This window comes from Cheilinus undulatus, linkage group 7 (assembly GCF_018320785.1).
Source record: "Cheilinus undulatus linkage group 7, ASM1832078v1, whole genome shotgun sequence".
Classification (NCBI taxonomy): domain Eukaryota; kingdom Metazoa; phylum Chordata; class Actinopteri; order Labriformes; family Labridae; genus Cheilinus; species Cheilinus undulatus.
In genome coordinates this window covers 19330732-19351310 of record NC_054871.1, presented here as the reverse complement: position 1 = coordinate 19351310, position 20579 = coordinate 19330732, and the positions used below count along the sequence as shown (strand labels likewise).

The window sequence follows — 20579 nt, the reverse complement described above, 5'->3', positions numbered from 1 at the left end:
AGTTCAAATGTTAATTAGGTGCCAAGGCTACACACTGCACTGCAGACTTTAAAGGCTGGTCTTTCCCACATTTCTTAGTTTAAATGTAAATTATTGCAATGTTTATATGATATTTTAGTAGGTATGAGTGAGGCAGTGAGCTGAAGTCATTCCAACATGGGTTTTGCAGCAGTGCTCCTGTTGGAGCTTGCTGGGATTAAAGGTTACTAAACGTCATATTAGATCTTACCAGTGTGCAGTGAGAGCGGCGAGAGCGGCCGGGACAGCGTGGGCGATGGCGTCCCTACTCCAAGACTCTTTCTGTTGCTGCTGCGACAGCTGGAGCACAAACAGGAGGAGAGAGAGAGAGTGAGCAGACTGCCAGCATCAACACACATCACTCATCACAATATGTATGAAAATGTCTTCAACTGTCATCACCTGTAAACCTGTAAAATCTGTTTCAGTCTCACCCTGCTTGTAATTACAGCCTGTTTGTAGAGGCATTAAGTAATGTGTTGAGTGGAAATATGAGGATCTTCTTCAATTTGACACTGACAGGTAAATCTTTTGAAGTATTAAGGTGAACTTCTTGACAGTGTTTCAAAATATAACAGCCTCACATTGGTCACATGAGTAAGGAGAGGCAGGTCTACCAACAGCTTTGCTTCAGGCTATTTTACCAAATGGATTGCAGTTTGTTGTATTTTGTATAAAGGGATATCAACCCCAGAGCACAGCATTCCCTTGTTTCTCATCATCATTTTATTTTAGTTTCAATTTATCCTTGGAAGAACCCAATGAGACAAAGCTTTTTTTCAGGAGTGCCCTGTAGCAATACAAGTTAAAAACATGAGCAAATAAAGTCAGACAAACTCTGACTTTACACACATACAAACTCAGAATCACGCATTCATACTTAAAAACCTATAGTCATGTGCATTACGTTAAGGGTTGTAGGCACCAAGGATTCATTATAGACCTGATGTCTCACAATCCGGGGCTGAGAAGGGGGGGTCAAGCTCAACAGCAAAGGTCAAAATCAAAGGTATTTCTTCCATCTGGGCCTTATCTTCCCTGGTGATACACCCAGGGACTGGCGGTGGTTTTTGGGCCCTCTGGACATCCACAACTGGACCAGGGGCTTGCGACAACCCTACTACTGTTATGTGTTCTTGTAAAGCGTCTTTGGGTTCCTTGAAAGGCGCTATATAAATCCAAGATATTGTTATTATTATCATTATTATTATTACTACCCGCCCAGACAGTAGCCTAGGGCCGTGCTGACTTGCCACATTCACCCCTTCCTACGCCCTGAAGGAAAGGACTTTGCTATTTTTTCCCACTGATCATTTTCTCATACCCCTGGTTATATGCAAAGATATCCCAAGCAAACCAGGGCTGTGTCAATCCTCCCTTCTGCCTGATGGTGCCCTCAGGCAACTTACTCACCAGATCTATGCCTTACTGCAGTCTCAATTTATAGCCCAAACATACCTAAAACTTATGTACAGTACTGTAGGCCTTTTTCAATGTTTTGTCATCCAGATTTGAGATCTGGTTTTATGACCTGAGATGTTTATAGATAGGAGGGAAGTCAGGTAAGAGAGGTTTAAAAATGAGTGCTCTGCAAATGAACAGAATGCGTTGCTGCTTTCTGCACTGACCCCAAGAGGGATAGCCAAAAGAGCAATGTAAGTCACAATGATGAGTACGATGTTTTACGGTTCTATTTAATATAATCTATTGAAGACAGAAACAGCTGTATGTGTACAAATAGTGTCTCTAAAACCAGTAAAATTGTTGCCCTGACAGTCTTTTTTTGTATTGCTCACTGTTAGGTAGGACTTATTCCTTTAGAGAAAGCCAGACTGAGGACTAATTTAAATTACATTTAAAATGTGGGACCTAAAAGAGAGATCCTGATCTAACCAGATACCCAGGTATTGGGTTTTCTGTCAAAAAAACTTTTTTTGAGGGTTCAACGATAGTTTGAGATGAGTAAGAGCTTTCTATGCCTGCTGTTACAGGTAAGGTTACCATGACACCGGAATTTAAAATGTAGATATGATGCAATAAAATTCAATTACATGGATACCGGTTTTGATACCATGGCAAAATTTGGTGACAACTTCTTGTTTTAATTGCCAAAAATTCTGATAAACTCCTGCATACTGCCAAAGTTGTGCAATTTAGACAGTGTTTTCATGTTCATCATCCACAGCTGCACTGTCTTTAATTCTCACAGCAGCCCTTGATTAAAATTTGACTGATGATCCACAGTTTCACAGTAAACATTTTTTTACTCTTCGATATTATGGACATCAAAATACAGAACACTGTATATTACTTTCAAGCGTGAGCTACAAGCACACATTTTCTATAAATTAAAGAGTCTTAACGGCAATTTAACAGTTAAACCAAATAGTCCAGAGAGAGAAAATAACCTTCAAGCACAGTTTCCTCATTTTGGCCATACCTATCAAGCTATTATCAGTTGTTAGACCCATGCATGCATTGCTATTGAAGTGTAAAGTGGAGGACTATATGACTTTAGCCATAGACTGAGGATAAAAAAGACAATTACTGCCACAACACTGGGCAGATTAAAGAAAGACACTTGACCTCTAAAGAGGCAGACTGTGATCCACTAAGCCGTAAGTAATCTAAATACTAAAGACTCCTCAATAAAAACAAAAACACATCTGTGTTTATGTGCCGACCAGAAGAAGGTGGGCAGAAACAGGCAGGGTTTTCTAGATTTTTGTCTTTCCAATTTACCAAGTACATTCCTAACTTAACTTCCTATTCAACAACTTACCATCTGATGAAAACATTAAATGGTACCTTTTTTAAAAAAATGAAATTTGTATCTATTAAACATACTTGTTAAATAATCTTCTGCACCACATAAACAGTGCCATTTGAATCCTACGACTGTATTTTTAATTAAAATATTTTTTTTCACAGAACATGGCAATGATATCCCACCTTTTAAGATTAAACAAGCTATGATTACTAACTATAGAGGACAGAAAATCTAAGCTAATATTTTTGGTTCAACTAAATAACTGTAGTTGTGTAGAGAAATACCTGAGGTTCATTATTCTATACATCATTCTCCCGCAACAATCCAACACAAATTCAGCTGTACAGGCAGGTCTTTTTTTAAGTATACAAACCAGTTTACTTTCAGACACATGGACACATTTTACTGTTATGAACCAGGTAAACAAGGGTGTGCACAGTGATCCTTATCTAAGTGTTGCAATACTAGCCTAACTGTAATTGTTTCCTTTGTAAACAGATTGTCATTACTTTTTTTCCTGCTTTAGTTAGAGGGCAGCAGTGTAACCATCATTTCTACATACAGCAACATTTTCTACTAGATGATTTGGTCAATAAAATGTTGAAAATTCAAAGTTCTTGTAAGAAGTTTTTTTGTGATTATAAAACAGACTGAAACTACTTTTAATGCTGATGATGATGCTGCTGATGCCTATGTACGACCAAAAAAACAACAGCATTGAAAATCAAGAAGGAAGACTTTTTGTTAAAAAAAATAATAATAATCTAATTCTGCATGTTTAGTACAAAACCAGCAGAGTGACGGGATGTAAGGGTTGACCAATTTTGGTTTTCAGGGCCGATACAGATGCCAGTTAGTCGTAGTTCATGAGACCATTAACTGATATATGGAACCAATATGTCTCAGTGGTACTCAGGCTTCAGTGTTGATTCGCTTCTCCCACTGTCTTCTCTCACAGAAGAAAGCAACCTCCCCCACCCATTCAAAAAACTGTCCTTCACGCATGTGCGTTTTGGCATCAGAGGGAGAAAGAGGAATGCATTGGAGTAGAAAAAGCAAATAAACAACCAAAGTGAGTTAGCAAGAGATGGTAGTTTGAGAAGGGGACAGCACTGGATCAGTCATCTAGAAGTGGTTTGGATTTCAGTGGAAGAAGTTGGACAGAACGTGGTATACTGTAAAATTTTCCACAAGAATATGCCGAGATTACAGCGGCAGTAACACCGTACATCGCCAAAAGCATGGACCCAGTAAGTGGTTATGAAAAGCCCAAATTTCTAAAATATCATAAAGACATTCGTTAAGTAAAGTATAATTAGCCTGGGCATATCTTTTTCTGCTGAAAACTTCCTGCCAGCGCTGCACATGCCAGTAAGAGAAAATGTGGCCAAGTAGCGAATTAATGTAACCCCCCTTCTCCACATCTACAGATATGTGTTCCCGCAAAACAGCACTTTACATTGACATCTGGGAGTAAAAAATGTTGTGCCTCTGAACGAGCTTTTGATCAATGATCCCACAGAACTCTTTGTATAAGGTCTTAAAGATGCTCTCATGTCATGGAACTTGTCAAAAACTGGCCGGTGTGCATCAGCACAGATAACGGACTAATGTAATCAAAGCTGTAAGACTGAATGGGTGGACAAAACTGCAGAGTTTTGGCCATGGACTACATCTTGTGAATGGTGAAATTTGTGTAGGTTGGCTTCACCGTTAATGAGAAAAATAAGAAAGATTTTTAGATTCAACAACAGTAACACAACAGAGAAAACATTTCATTACATTCCATTCATAATAAAGGATTGTATATAAGATATAGAAACGTCTTCTTCAATCATCATACTGGTGTCATTTTATGCATCAATGAGCTGAATTTAACATACAGAATATCGCAACATGTATCATGATATAGCCTAAACATACTGTGATATTAATTTTAGTTTCGCTAACGATCCTCTACTCTACATCAAATATTTCCAACAGTTTTCAAAACAAGAGTAGTTCTTAATTTTATGCTTTCAACACAAGGTTGTCTTCTTATGGTGGCTGCCATCAATTAAGAGTTTGTTTAATCAATTTATTTGACCAGTGATGGTCAAAATAAAACACTGAGAAGATAATTGGTTGACCCCAATGGGATGTACCACAAAAAAGTCATGTTTTCGAAGAAGCCAAAAACTCAGACAGCGTAGTATTTAAGATGGTTCAATTCAATCAATTCTCTGTATGTGTACAGATGTTGTTCTTTCCCATCTACAATCAGTTGTCTCTGCTGTGATGAATTGCTGATACTTCAGACAGTAAACAGACACTTGGTCTAATGATATCAGTTGCTCCACTTGTCTTTTTCAGTTAACAAAAGACAGACAAAGAAGACATTGAAGTTCTTTGTAATCTTCCCGTTAGTCAGAGACACTACGCAGTTTCTGCATGTCTTTCACACACATCAAGAAAGGAGATTCCCTCTGGAAGCTATCAAGGATTCATAAAAAACAAAGGTACCTTTGTAGCTTTATCAGAAGTAATCCCTGAGCTTAGATTAAATCTAAAGTTTCTGCAAATGATTTTAACAACTGCTTTAAACAGTTACAATATGTACATGCTTCAGCCTAGAAAAGATGAGGTTAAAGATATTTGACTAGAACAGTTTAGATGCCTTTATCTCTGCCCACTGAGATTTAACTCAACCAATGCGATTATTTCCGCCCTCGGAGCAGCTCTGCCTTGAGAGATGTTTACATAATTGTAACTCTAATCTGCATGCAGATGCATGCAATACCAGCATGGCCATGTCAGAATGCAGAGTGAGTACTGATGAGAGCCAAAATACAAAGAGGAAACCTCCTGTCAACAGACTCCAGGCTGAAGGGGAGTGTGTGTGTGTGTGCACCAACAACAGCAGCAGGACCAGCTTGAGGCACAGATGTCCAAGATGTCTGGGTCTGTGTGTGTTGGCTGGTGAATAAAAGAGGGAGGGAGTGCTATATAATCCTCTGTTTCTGAAAAGAAGGAGCGAACTTTGACCAATAACATTCAACTGAGCAGATTTTACTGTGCCATCAGGGTGAGTTAACCACAGTAGTGCTGACATGATTTATCAAGTGCAAATATACTGATATTCAGTCACTTGTTTAGGACTTTATGCACAAAAAGCCCACAATTTTATATAGTTCAAGCCAATATACAGAGCTGTGCTAATTTATTTTAGATCTTTTTAGGTCAAAAACATGAATTAAAAGATGCCCGCTCAACTGCCATTGATGTTTTATAGATATTTTACAAAAAATATTGCCATTTCTAGATGCTTATCTGTTCTGTATGACTGCATCTTAAATAATTCACTTCAAGGCCGTTTGTCAGGCAAAAAAAGCTATCTGAATGTAGGTAAGAGGGCCCAGAAGAATGAGAAAGGGCTTCATTCAGTACCTTATTATATTTTGAAACGATCTAAAAGCCATTAGCTGGTAGAAACGCAGTAAAAATTGAATATATTAGACAGGTTTGTTCCCTGTCTTGGCCTATGTCAAAAGTTGTAAGTCCAGTCATATAACAATAAACATATTAAGCAGGTAGCTATGAATTATGGGTTAAAGCTAACGGTAAAATATTTCAACTGCTCTTTTTGGTGTAACGGATAGGCTCTAGGTTTAATTTCAACAAAAAAGCTATACAAGTTCAACTAAATTTGAGAAATTGTCTTTAGGAGTGATAATTTCACTGCTGTGAGCTGGATTTCACTGTTACTCCATAACGAACATCGTCTATCAATGCAAACCCATGTTTTAAACTGGACAGACAGGATTAACGTTGACTAGCAATCGGCTTTCTGAGTTTAGCTAGCTAATGTGGGGAATATTTTAGCGTGGTATTTCTTTGTGACAAACGTCAGTAAGAGTATACAAAGCCCAACTGCAAAAGACAAAACATGTGACATTTTCACGTAAAAAAATCAATATCAATGACTGAAGTAGCTTAAGTCAAACATCCACATCACAACTCTTGAGAACTACCTTTTTGAGCGCTTCAGTAGCGCTCCCGGAACAAAATGAGACTTATTCTGGCTCGGCATCGCAGACCACTGACTTGGATCCGACATGCTGCGGGATATTTTCTTTACATAATCCTCGTTTTAAAGTTAATGTTGATTTCAGAGTGCTCAGGTCGATGAGAAACCCGCTCCTCCTGCTGCTCCTCTCCCCACCATCGTCTCTTCTCCTCGGCGGGTCCTTTTGTGTTTCACAACGACTCTGCCTCGTGAAGACCCAAACGGCTCCGGGGCAGCCGTTACAGCCTGCGGTCAGCTCTCTGGTTACGGGCCTGTTGTCCCCCAAGCATCACCTCCATGGCGGGTAGTTGGCTGCGTAATAGTGTCCTCACAGCAGCGGCACACTTTAGTTTGGCCAAACACAGACGCTGCTGGTGGCGTGTGTATCCGTGTGAGCAGGCTGGAGTCTGGTGATGCGTTCAAGTGCTGCTCGTTAGCTCTGCTTCTCACCGCTGGAACAAAAACCTGCTATATTGAACATTTGTCTAAGACAGTGGTTTTCAACTGACTGTGCCTCAGGACCCACCACTACCTTCGAATTTAGAACAGGGACCCACATGCCTGAAAATGTTTAACAACTCAAATTTACTGCATGGAAATATTGCAACTGGACCTTAAATGAAGAAAACATATGACTAGAGGTGGAAAATAATTGATTACTTTTACTCTAATTACTGTAATTGAGTATCTTTATAGTAATTTTTGAGTACATTTTGAAACCAGTACTTTTACTTCAACTTAAGTTTTAGCCAGAGTAACTGTACTTTTACTCTCGTACCTTTTCCATAACAGTTGACTACTTAGTCATGTAGTGAGAGAATTATTCCACATCACATCCCAAAACAGCTGTTGAACACAGCAAAACTGTGACTCAAGACATGTTTGCATCTTGGGTGAAGTGATCAACTGGGCTAGAGTTCCCACCTTTAAGTGCTCCTAAAAGATGCATAGTGCATGATTCTCATCGGTATGAGTTGCCTTGCTATGAGGTTGACTCTCCTTGGACTTGCCAGAGGAGGGCCACCCTGCCACAGATTTTCAAGGGTTACTACAGCTCTGTCAAGCAAAATATTTTAGACTTTGAAAGGGTAGTTAAACTAGATGTAGTGTGGACCAATATAGACTCTTTTAAAATATTAAATTTAACTCTAAATGAGTTACATTAACACTGTTGGTTTTGCTGTGTATTTTACTTTATTAAAGAGGTTTGCCTTTACCCAACCAACTTGGTTAGAGATCTATTCTCTTGTTCTTGCCAATAAGGAAAAATCCTATTTTACTGTGTAACTCATAAGTGGGTACTCAGTACTTGAAGCAAATTTTAAATTGAATACTTTTTATTTTTACTTAAGTAAATTTATATAGTAGTAATTTTACTGTTACTCGAGTAAATTCTAACCGGAGTATCTGTACTTTTACTTCAGGTACAAGTCTTGTACTTTTTCCACCTGCATATGACTAAACAACAATAACAAATAACAAAAATGCTTTTAAAAACATTCTTAAAAAAGCCATGCATGCATACAATTTGTTTTACTCCATTTTCCCATGGAAGGTGAAAATTCAGGCCCTTTCTTGAGGATTTACCATGGGAAAACCAACCTTGTCATCCCAAATCAGGGGGATAAATAAGTCATAATCTTGAGAAAACAACCATAATGTACTTATTGTCATGAGGATATTGAGTGATAAAATATGGTAACATTTGGGGAATGTCCATGTTAAGTGTTTTGAATTTCAGTGTCTTGACTCTGTTGTTATTCTTAAGAATGTATGAACAGTGCAGGTACCTGTCTTTTCTGAATATATAGGAAGTAACTTGTTTACCCTATTACGTTTGGATTAATGCAGATTTTGTCACTTTGTTAGTCAGACCTTTCACTATGAAAACACTGCCTTTTACCTATGTGGTCCCCAGTGCATATTTACTAGACTCCCAATTTCCTACAGAACTTGAAGGCAACTTAAGATTTGTTGTTGGGTTATACCATGAGGCCTCTGAAAGAGGGTGAATTCCAGCCAAACTTTCAAACAGTGGTTCATTCCACCACACACATACCCCTAGAGATTACACTGTATTACAGTATAGACATTTCAGTGCATTTTTCTGACCAGATCGTGATTCCATGTTTTCAGAAGCACTGAAGGCAAATCAGATCAAACTAAAAGGAAGTGATTTCTCTGTATTATTTTATCCTACTTTGGTTATTTAAAACCCAGTTTGTTGTGGTTCCCCAAAACAATAAATTCCTTTCTTTAAAGTCAGGGTTGTTTTGCAGTGTTATTGTGCAGTTTTAATGTAATTCAAGACCTCTGTAAAACTTAAGACATCTGTTGGGCCTAAGTAAAATGATTATCTGAGCTCAACCCTCTCTTCACATACATTAATTGTGAATTGTGCACCAGGAAGAAAGAGGTACTAGTCAAATGAGATGCATAATGCCATCATCCAGTGTATGAGAATCAAAAGATGATGCAGGGAAGCTATTTACTTGCATGCAGAAATAGAATCTGATGCAAGTAAATAGCTTCCCTGCATCATCTTTTCCTCTGTTCATCTGTTCCTGGATGGTGCAACAAACAGGGGTCTTTTAATGAAATATGTCGTGAGGAATGATGCCAGCAAATACTAAATCTGCCATACAGTATCAGCAGATGACTCCACACTGTGCAAAGGTAGTCATGCTTAAATATTTGTTGTTGTCCTACATAAATCGCTCTTATTTCGACACAGAAAATGGGATTCATTACAGTGCAGTTTGTGGTGTGAAGAGCTTGGCACCGCTCACACATCCAGAAACACGCTGGATGCAGCCGCCTCTGTTTGCAGTCTTGCCTTCTTCCACAGCACCCAACAGCGTTGCCAAGCAACCCACATAGACTTAGAGACAACTAATAAGTGATATGTCTTCACTGGTGAAACAGAAGAGCTCTAAAATACAAAAACATCCAGGCTTATGGCATATTTCTAGTGTTTTTTTCCAAGATTTGAGTACTTCTATGTCAAACTTTTAAAACAAAGCTGCTGCCTGTGTTCATCTTGCTCAGTCCAGGTTTAAAGATGGTCAGCTTTCTGGGAATAACTTTTATGTATTATTACAAAATGACATGCAAGTCATGCCAGTGTCTATGTTCATGCACATAAATCCTCAGACAGTTGGCTTGTTTTTTAAGATTTTTCTCCATGTTTCTCTTTTTATATATTTTGAGTAAAAATCAACAACAAGGACCATTTAGCAATGAATGTTCTTAAACTCTGGTTATCTTGCACCTTTTTATTTACCCCAGTTGTTGCCTTATTATAAATTTTCAAAAGACTGGAGCTATCAGTAAGGCTGGAAGCTTATAGAGGTTAACCTCTATCTCTTTACCTTACAATCAGTTAATGAAAAGTATTATTTTGGGAGCCCAGGTTTGTGTCTTAAATGCATTCTTTATTGAATCAGGGAAAATGAAAAAATGTGTTGTTGTTGTTTTTGCTCACACATCTTACACAACCTATATCTTCCAAGGTCACAGCACTAGGCCAGTGATGTTCAACACTTCTGTTTTTGCAAACAAAGTCCCATAAAAATAACACAAACTGTCTAAAAACAGTGCTTAAGTCAGTCAGTCAGCATTTTCAGGAGTCACCCTGTCTGCAACTGTCAGCCCCAAGGCCTTCTGGTTTGACTAGCAGAGACATAAATCTTGAAAAGTGGGTCAAGAATGTTTAAAAAATGTACTTTAACATTAGGACTTTACAGTAAACTTAAAATAAATGAATGAATTCTTTGTTTGATGGGAAGATTGATAGTAGCTGATTAATATACATCTAAGTGTTCTCTGCTGCTGCATGACATATGTGGGTCTGAATTTAATTAAATAATATTGCCCCTGTCTATACATGAAAATAAAGGTGCAATAGTATGGCTAATCATGCTCTACAGCAGAGATAAATTAGTTTTCTATTCCGTTATGTTGACCTGTTGTTGCAGTGAAGTAACCCTTTGTTTGCAGGCACTTATCATGTTCACTCTCTATGTGTAGGCTGGCTGTCTTACCTCCAGGGATGTAGGGTTTGTAAGGGGCTGCAGGGGCTGCACGGGCTGCATGGGCTCAGAAGGGTGGGGCTCTGGCATGTGGGCGACAAACTGTAAAGCAAGATATGTTGGCATCGATTAGTTTCCTGACTCAGCACACGAGCACATCAGTGTCTGTAATCTTTTAGCAGCAGAGCTTTGGTCAAGGGCTGGAGCGTGACAGCTGCTTCTGATTGGATGACGTCACCAGCTGGCAGTGATAAGACACTTGTTAGCAGTCTGTAGGGTGATGCTGATGCTGTACTGTTAACATCATTATTTGTTGCATCTATTGAGCAGGTTTCTGATCTCTTACATAATATCCTACTATAAAGAGTTTACTGCTGGATGTCAAAAAACAAAAAGGGAAGTCAAACATCATTTTTTTTGTCTGACAGCAGCCGATGCATGGTGTTAATATAGAGAATGTCTGACTCCATTATTTTTTCTGATGCTGATTCTAATATCCAGACTTAGCCAATACCAGAGCATCTCTGATCCCACCAAGTTAAATCATGTACTAAATATCAGTGGGACAATCACAGATTAATGGTCAGTTGTTCTCCAACTGGCTAACTTTCTGATACCAAAGGTGGACAAATTCTAGGCCACTACCAGTACAGGCTGATACTTTTAGTAGTACTAAATAAAGACCACATTGGATGCTTAGACTGATACTGGTATCATAAGTATTGGTACAACTCCAATTACCTAAATTCTGATAAACCTGGATATTGACCAGAGATGCGCAGTTAATTTAATTACAGTCAAGAACACTCTCGTCATACATTTAACTATTTTATTGCAAAATGGATAGTTTTACTTGGCAGGGAAGGTTCCACCCAAGCAGCATGCTTTGACTTTCCAGAGAGTTCATGCCTAGAAACCCCCATATGTATAGTTATATTTATGACAATGAGCAATGAATACAATAAAATTAGTTTAAAAGCAATTAAACCATCGTAGCATGAATGTGAATATGAGGGTGCAACAAGGGTTTCACTAGAAAAGGAGGAGGCTGGGGTGGTGGAGGTTAAGCTTTTCCAGAATCAGCATGGTGCATCAGCATTAATGCAAGCAGGGATTAGTGAGAAGTACATCATATTTCAAGTGGAAAGTTATGCTGAAAGAAAGAGATGTGACTGATTGTGGGAGCTGGGCAGCAATAATTAGATCCAGCTGGCTGTCAGTTGATTGGGACTATATAGTCATGTCATCAGCTCAGTGCCTTGACTGGCATATTCAATTATACCTCCAAGTACATTTTAGACACGATCAAAGGCCTGCATTAATATTGTACAACAAAATTTATAACCAAATACCGTCTGAGCGATGTACGTAATATCAAATTTTTATGTTTTATTCAATGACAAAAGACCATTTACTCAAATAAAATAAACATTTGTTCCATTTTTTATAACTTTTTTGGTCATGTTTGACCAACTAAAACCCCCTCAAAAATGGCTAAATATATATTTCATTCTTTGGTATATGTGAATCATATCTATTAGAAAATATTTGGTAAAATAACAGTTACACCAAATGAATTGTTATAATATATATATATACATTTTAAACAGCCAACATACAAGCTGGTCAGTGCAAGAGAAAGGGTTAAGTTAGTGAAGTGTTCAGGGGGCCTCTAGTAGTCCAGGGCTCCATGCAATTGCCCTTTTTTGCCAAATGGTAAGGTCCACCTCTGTTTTGGCTCATATTGCAAATTCAATATTGACTTTTCTACAGAAGGAAATTATTTTATGTCATTTTCATTTCATTTTTATGAAGGAAATCAGGAATTTCTGCAAACTATTTTGCAAACTACACTTGAAAGCTTGCATGATGTGTAGAGCGTAAGATCTCTGTGGCAAAAACATGTATGGAACTTTTTTTGACAGACATTTCACTTTAGAGAAACACTGCACTTTCGACAATTTGAAAATTGCAGTTGGATAAACTGCAGTTTAATCTAAATTTTGATTAATTGTCCAGCCATAGTAGCAACTCAATACTTGAGTAAACTTTAGATTAACTGCTTTTTACTTTAACTTGGGCACATTTTTAGACCAATACTTTAACTTCTACTTAAGTAAATTTACACCAAAGTAATTGTTTTAGTTGAGTACAGTAGTCCTGTACTCTTTTCTACCTCTCCCAGCATATAACTTCATTCTCAACCAGTGAGACACTAATTGTTGAAATTGTGCTAGCTTAGCTGAATTGGTAGCATATTCTTGGTTACTGGATACTTTATTTTGAAATAATATCAGAGGCAGAAAACAATGCTGATAGTTATTAGAATGGGAAACTGTATTGCTGTGAAATATATTGTTCCTAAAATCCCTTCTAACAACTAAAATTGAATTCCTGTCCACCCATGGCACAAAACCCATTCATCAGACAGCCTTTTTTGCATATAAATCATCTATCAGTTTACTTTAACACACTCTTTTGAATCAGCATATGCATGCTCAGCCTTCCTAAGGTCTCCATCTCTCACGATGCTGACCCAGCATCCAAGCTGTTTTTCTATTGATTTCCCTCCTTAGATGTAAGCTCTGCCTTGTGGGCTCCACACTGCTCACTATTGTCTCAGTGCTGCAGAGGCTTCTCAGTGCTCAACACGGCATCGGCTACCAAAGCGCTAATGAACATGTTGTCATAGTAATGCAGGGATGATGGCAGGAAAAACAACTCCTCACACAAAGACTCCGCATCCTGTAGTGTCGGCTTATAATTACAAAACACATGAAACTCATTACGCTGTGTTTCATCTCGACACATTTTCTCCTTCAGAGCCCTAAACTGAAGCCCTCAGTGGTGCTTGATTGAGTAATCATCCTAATTTCAATTTCTGATTTCCATGTTGATGGCACTCCTGTCCAGTGTGTGAACTGTGGAAAAAATCTTAGACTGACTCAATGATTACATTCATGCTGAATTGATGATGTGGTATCATGAATGGCAGCAGCCAGACTGTTACTACTGAAAAAACAGCAATCACAGCAAGGTAGACAAAATTCAGAGTCAGGGGAATCTATCTATTCAAAGATTTGTCATATTAATGCAACCCAGTTAAGCGATATCACTTAAACAGAAAAAAAGATGATTTAATTGTGAAAAAAGGACATTTGTTTGAGACATTTTTTTAATGTGTGCTCAAACTAAGATTTATATATCAAATATTCATGTTTCTCAATAGCTGGGTCCCTGCAAATTGCAATTCTTGTAAATAAATGAATCAGAATTTAGATATTTTGTCATAACAATGCACTTCAGTAGAAGTCTGCATACAGTACACGGCCTAAAATGTTTTTCCTAAGAGTGCATAAATAGGTAGCATATTATGCATTTCAAAAGTTAATTTCTAGGAAAGCTTTGTGCCCTAAAAGCACATAGCTTTGCAGCGAACAAATATGAATACAAACAAGCTTTTAATGCCATGTCTTCTATGCCCCTCCATTGTTATCAAAACAATGTTTGTCTGACCTCATCATCCATCAACAACAACCACTAAAACCTTGAACCCCTCCCTTCTCCGACTGTGAAACCTCCTCTGTATCTCTGCGCGGGAGCTGCTACAGTAAGAGCCTAAAAATGAAACACCAACAGCACATGCTCTGCGGAGATGATCCATGGAGGAGGCAGATGGATGGATCAGAGAATGTGTGCATGTGTGCTGGGAGCTCCTACGCCTTATGGATGGATCAGCATCTAATGGGCAGCAGGTAGCACCCCCCCCCCTGACCCCCCCCCCCCCCCCCCCCCCCCCATGAGAAAAAGAGGCTACCATCAGTATGTGGAAGACGAGTGGGCGGATATAAGGCTGCAGCCTGTGCTTTGATGGAAAACAGGATTCACAGGTTAGCAATTAGACTAAAATAAAATATATCTTCTCCTTTAAACAGCATGCCTTTTGGGTTGCTTGGTTTAGCGAGGGGGAGCGTGTGATTCATGCGGGCATCGAGGAGTGAAGACAGCATGTGAGGTTTAAAATAAAGACAAAAGAAGTAGGAAAACAACTAAACATGAGGACAGAATTCACATTGAGGCACAAGTTTAACCCATGAAATGAAGGAAAAATTGTTCTGATTAAAACCCTTTAAACTGAGCATTGTTAGGACTGAAATAAGTTATCCTACAAATATTTAACAGAGCAAAACTCCCTTCTCACAAAGGGCTCCTTTTTGGTTGTATAAAGACGGCTGGATTCCTCCACATTCAGATGGATAAACTACTTTGAGGATTAATACAAGAAATTGCCAATGTTAAGCCGATGAGTTTTACTAAAAATTCAAATTCTATCAAGGAATACACACCTGATGAGACACCTGTAACTTCTCCAGTTTGCTTAGCTCACTTTTGACTTCATAACATGATGAGTTAACTAGATAAAGAAGCCTCAGGGCAGTGTCAACAATACAAGAAGGACGATTAGCATGTCTATAAGACTGTGGTGGTTGTTTGGGTCTCACAGCTGTTGACAACTCAAGCTAAAGTCTGTGTTGACACTCGAGTGCTCCAAATATGGATCCTAAAACAAGTAACCTACAACTGTTTCACTCTAAGAACAACTTTACAAGATTCACATGACAACTTCACGCTGTCAGCGGTTGTAAATAAACAGAAAACTTACTCCAGAGTCAGAGAGGGGATCTTCAGTTTATCTCGTCGGGACTTCATTTTTGCTTAGTTCCGTGCTGGGGCTTCATGTACTCGGTCTCAGATCCGCCTGGCAGCCACTCATCGCCGCGGTGGGGGGACTATAAATAACCCGGTTCACAGAGTATCGTTTACCGGCACCTTCAGCGGCTTCCGTAGAGATTTGTTCCCGCTTGAATCGATGCATTAACTCGCGGTTAAATATCAAAGAAATGACGCGCCCGGGGTCGAGTTTTACGCGTTCTGCTTCCCGTCTGTCTCCAAGGCGCACCAGAGAGCGAGTGCCACTGACGGGATCGACGGGTCACCGCTAACCTCCATGTGACTGGTGGGGAGGGAGGGAGGGGAGGAGGGAGAGGGAGGAAAGGGGGGAGTCTATTGGAGAGGGGTGGCTAAATCAATTTGGGTGGTTGGTGGCAGTCCACAGAAGCAAGGTTGTGAGAGAAAGGATGGGAAGTTAGCGTAAAGATGCTTGATTGTTACAGTCAGAGATATATTTCATAAAAACACTGGTTAATACTGTGAGAATTACCTATTAATTGTATGTTTACATTTTTCCTATTTTCAACGTCAACAACAATGTCAAGGCGCCAAAACTGTGTGATAAAAGTCTGCGTCATTATCACCTCCTTTCCTCCTCGGTGCAATGTAACTAAACGGGTCTGCTGCTCGCGATGAGGCTGGGGAATACCTCCTCTAAACCGTGACAGCTGCCACCAAGAAAACGTTTCTCACCCTCTGCCGCGCGCTGTGCGTCTCTGTGTATGTGTGCTCTCTGCCTTTAAGCCTTTATTTTCTGACAGTGATGCAGGAAGCCATTAATTGTAAGGACAGACCCTATTTCCCAAAGGAGGGAGGCTGTGTGTTTGTTTGTATGCGCGCGTGCAGTAAGCGTGCATGCATAAATCATATTACTGAGCCTCTGTGTGTTTTTTTTCTTGAGGCTCCTCGGGTCTGTCGGTGCGCGCACGTGCGGATGTGAGGTCTTTACACGTTTTTTTTTTTTTTTTTTGCAGTGCGCTTGAAAGTAGATTTCCCCCAGTCTGAGTGGCTCTGTGTGGGAGTGTGTTTGTGTATGGTTGAGCGTGTGTGTTAGTGGATGTGTGTTTGCAATAATGGAAAGTCAATTCTTTTGTACTGACAGTGCTGCAGGTGGGTGCGTGATGCCCGGTGATTGTAGGCCTAGGCTACTTGACAGTCAATTAGTGAGCATCCAATCAATAAGTGCTGTGTGGGTGTGTGTGTGTGTGTGTGTGTGTGAGTGTGTGTGTGGTGGGCCTGTTGTCACTTGTTGCTCCTCTGCTTGGTTTCTATGGAATTCCCGCATCACCAACAGCAACAGGCTAGTGAGATGACACCAATGTCCTTCTGGTTGCTAGGGAGCTAGTGATAGTTTTCCTTGTTGCTAGGGAGAGAGAGTTTCGGGGTTGCCTTTCTTAGGCGTGATTAGAAATGTGCTTTCAAAATAAATAAATAAATACTAAACAAATAAATGATATCACTATGTCGGCCACGTGGATGTAGCAGTTGCTTGATTAGACATGTAGCAGCTTAGACTCATCTTTCAGGCTTATGCCTTGGACAGACCTGTGCAAATAATATTCACACTCTTTTGGCTCTGTTTATGGTCTCCACCAGCTCCTCAGCACTAAAATAGAAAAGGTTTACACCTTGTTTCCAATTACATATAGTTAGGGAGGTGTGTCAACTGGAAGTCAATTCATTTTTCTAGGGATCTACAGATATCTAATGTGCCTGCAAAACTGAGAGTGGTCTGGCTGCAGGCTTTTTATTTCAGATAGCCACTCTAAAAGACCATTCATCTGAGACACCATGGTTCTCAGAAAGGAAATGCCTTAATTTGCTAATTTGCTGGCACAGTGTAGTTCTAGTTTCTACTCTTTTCTTTTTTAATTCAACCTTACTCACAAAGTAAGGCAGTTACATTCATTAAATACTGCAAAACATTTCATGAAAAAAAACACAATGAAGATCTGAGTTCTAATTCAGGATAACAACATGTATAGATCAGATTAAGAAATAGTGACATGAAGGGTGGCTCACTTAAGCTTTGTCAGCTTTAGCTGAAGCTAAGATAGCTAGGCTAGCAATGTGATTAATGTTACTACATAAGCCACTGTAGCTCAGTTAGATTTAGCATCGTGAGCTTTAGCAAATGTAGCTAGAGATCACACTGCTAAAGCTAATTTAGCTACATTGGCTTATGTAGTTATACTAATTATTATGCTAGCATAGCTATGTAAGCTAACATAGCTATGCTAGCCACTTAACTAACATTACTAAATAAGCCAGTGTAGCCCAGTTAGCTTTAGCATCATGAGCTTTAACAAATGTAACTAAAGGTAACAGGGCTGCTTCCACAGCAGCTTTGTGAGCTTAGCTTTAGCTAGGTAGCTATGTTATTTATAGCTAAGTTAGCTTTAGCATCAAGAGCTTTGACAAATATAACTAAAGGTAATGTAGTTATGTAGATAACATAACAGGGCTGCTTCAATAGCAGCTTTGTGAGCCTAGCTTTAGCTAAATAGCTATGTTATCTATAGCTAAGTTAGCTTTAGCAACATGAGCTTTAGATGACAAAGCTAAACCTCACAAAGGAGCATTGCTACACCAGCTACATAACTAATGTTGCTAAATAAGCCAACGTAGCTTAGTGAGCTTTAGCTTAATGAGCTTAAACAAGGAATTAAACGTAATGTAGCTACAGTAGACTACATAACAGCGTTGCTTACATAGCTGCTTTGGGAGCTTGGGAACTTTAGCTATTTTAGCTACGTAGCTCTGTTATCTATAGCATAGATAGCTTTAGCAACGTGAGCTTTAGTGGGTTTTATAACAGCACACACCTAACAGACATGAGGCAAATATAAATGAAGTTTGATGGCTATTTTAACTGAATTCATGAAATTTATCTGGATTTAAATGTGTTGCTGTTGCTGCTAACTTGTTAGCTGGTAAGTGAATGCTAATGCAGTAGCATGCTAACAGTATAATATCTGTTATGTCACCAATATGGCATTCATTTTGGGTGTGAAGTATCCATCATTTCACACTCAATTCTTGGAGTTTTTGACTGCACAAGTAGTATGCTGCATTTTAGTACACTTCTCAGTTTGAATGCTCGCTCATCGTATTAAGGATTGACTGCAGTGGTATGTGATTTGGGACCCACTGATAAATTTACCAGCTTGGTATAAAACACTGTCAGATTAATCATTTTGATATCAGTCAGTATTAAGTGCTGTTATATTGCCCTGACAGTATCAAATAGCCTACATTTTTTACATGTAAGTGAAAAGTTAGAACGCATGTCTGGATAACAAAAAGGGTTTGTTTGGACACAAATGAACATTTGAATGGCTAAAAGAGTTAGCTTAGCTTGGCTCGTTTGACTGTTCATGAACTCTGAATACCCACCATACCCTGCACTACACCAATGATCTTTTTATTAAAATACTATGTTAAATATGCTGCTTTCCAGGTAGGACAACTTTTTACTTTCTGCCTGACATGCTGAAGCCTATTAGTTTGTTCTTGTTTTTTCCCCTGAACTTATATTTCGAGCATCTGCACAGTGAAAAACACACAATGTAATCCTCTTCCCATGGCGACAGGTAGTTTTGATCAGGTTTCATCCATTAAAAAAAGTAGAATTCCTTGCAATGGACAGCAGGGACGCATCAACTGTATATTTACGGATATGCAGACATCCATTACATATGTATGTGGAAGCAAGGCGCAAACCATAGACTGGAGAAAGAACTGGACAAACCCCGTGTGACGTCAGTTGTCTGCTTACAATAGGCGGACTCAAACGGCTCTTGTAGCCAATCCGCGAAGGCTTCCATATTGAAAACGTGGTCTCAACCGAACTTTGGATCAACCTAATGGCCCGCCCACCAAGTGCGACTTCCTGTCAGCTAGCTAGTTAGCATTCTGGTTGACAGAAACAGAGCCTCTGCCTGCCGAGCTATCTGTCAATCACATGAGGTGTGCCAATCACTGTGAAGTGAGGTTTACCCTAAATATAATCCAAACGATCATGGTACAAAAAAATTCACCCCCACCCTGTACAGTGAGAGCACAATAAGACACTAGCTAATGAGACATGTTTGGTTTTTTTAATCAGGCTGTAAACCAGTTTATTTCTAGTGTAAAAACAGTCTGTTTAATATGTGTCCAGACGGGACTTCCTGTGTTCCTGCAGCCAGCCTCAAATGGACACTTGCTGTATTGCAATTTTTTTGCACTTACCAGGCAAAAATATTACAGAGTGGAAGAGTTTTGCAAGTAGTGGGATATCACGGATTTTCATTTGTATTTATTTCTATTAACCTTTAAGTAATGTGGACAAACCTCACTGATATTAAAAAAATCTCTTTTTCAAGACAGCAGCAGCAGCAAATAAAGTTTCAAACAAAGAGCAGTCACACACAGCAAGCATAATACAAGTTAAGAACAAATGGACTTCTGGTTAGCATGCCTCCGTAACCACACTTAAGTGGAAACAAGACAGCTTAAAAATGGACTGAGTAGATTGATCAAGCTTAGCAGAGCTTTATTTACTACTTTCTATTTAAGCTAAGATTATCAGTCACTATGCTCACCTAATTTACTCTGCTTTTAGAAGCAACATATGCTACTGTTTTACATTATAGTGATTGTCTTCTGTGTTCTGTTTTCAATGTACAATTAATTAATCAGAATCTAATTACAGAAAATAAATGTGGGAAATCAGGAGGTAAATCAGCAAGTTAAAATAACAATCACGATAAATCCTTGTGGACAGAGCAGAATCATTTTTCTTGTTGCTGATCTTATCATCTACCTATGGAGGTAGTATTTTCCTTTATTTTTTCAAGACAATTTGTTTTCCTATTTTCCTTACTGAAAGGACAGCTTAAGAAAGACAGAAATGTGGGGTGGTGAGGTTGGAGTACAAATGCATTAAAGGGCAAAGGCAAGGATATACAACATGTGCAGCTAAATGACATGGGCCAACTGC

At 39.1% G+C, this 20579-nt stretch overlaps 1 protein-coding gene across 5 annotated transcripts in view; it reads right to left on the bottom strand.

Annotated features, from left to right (window-relative positions):
- Positions 1–20579, bottom strand: part of mast3b (microtubule associated serine/threonine kinase 3b) — a 56983-nt gene that overhangs the window by 35159 nt on the left and 1245 nt on the right. For 2 of the 5 annotated variants that reach the window (XM_041790987.1, XM_041790988.1), the window contains exons 1-3: positions 15528–15819; positions 10877–10966; positions 230–318 (exon numbers count right to left, since the gene is read on the bottom strand). In XM_041790987.1, the coding sequence (XP_041646921.1) occupies positions 230–318; positions 10877–10966; positions 15528–15574 (226 nt within the window). In that variant the 5' untranslated portion in view covers positions 15575–15819. Of the gene's footprint in view, positions 1–229; positions 319–6798; positions 7220–10876; positions 10967–15527; positions 15820–20579 lie in introns of those variants that run through there. The other 3 variants (XM_041790990.1, XM_041790991.1, XM_041790989.1) reach the window with 2 other exon arrangements.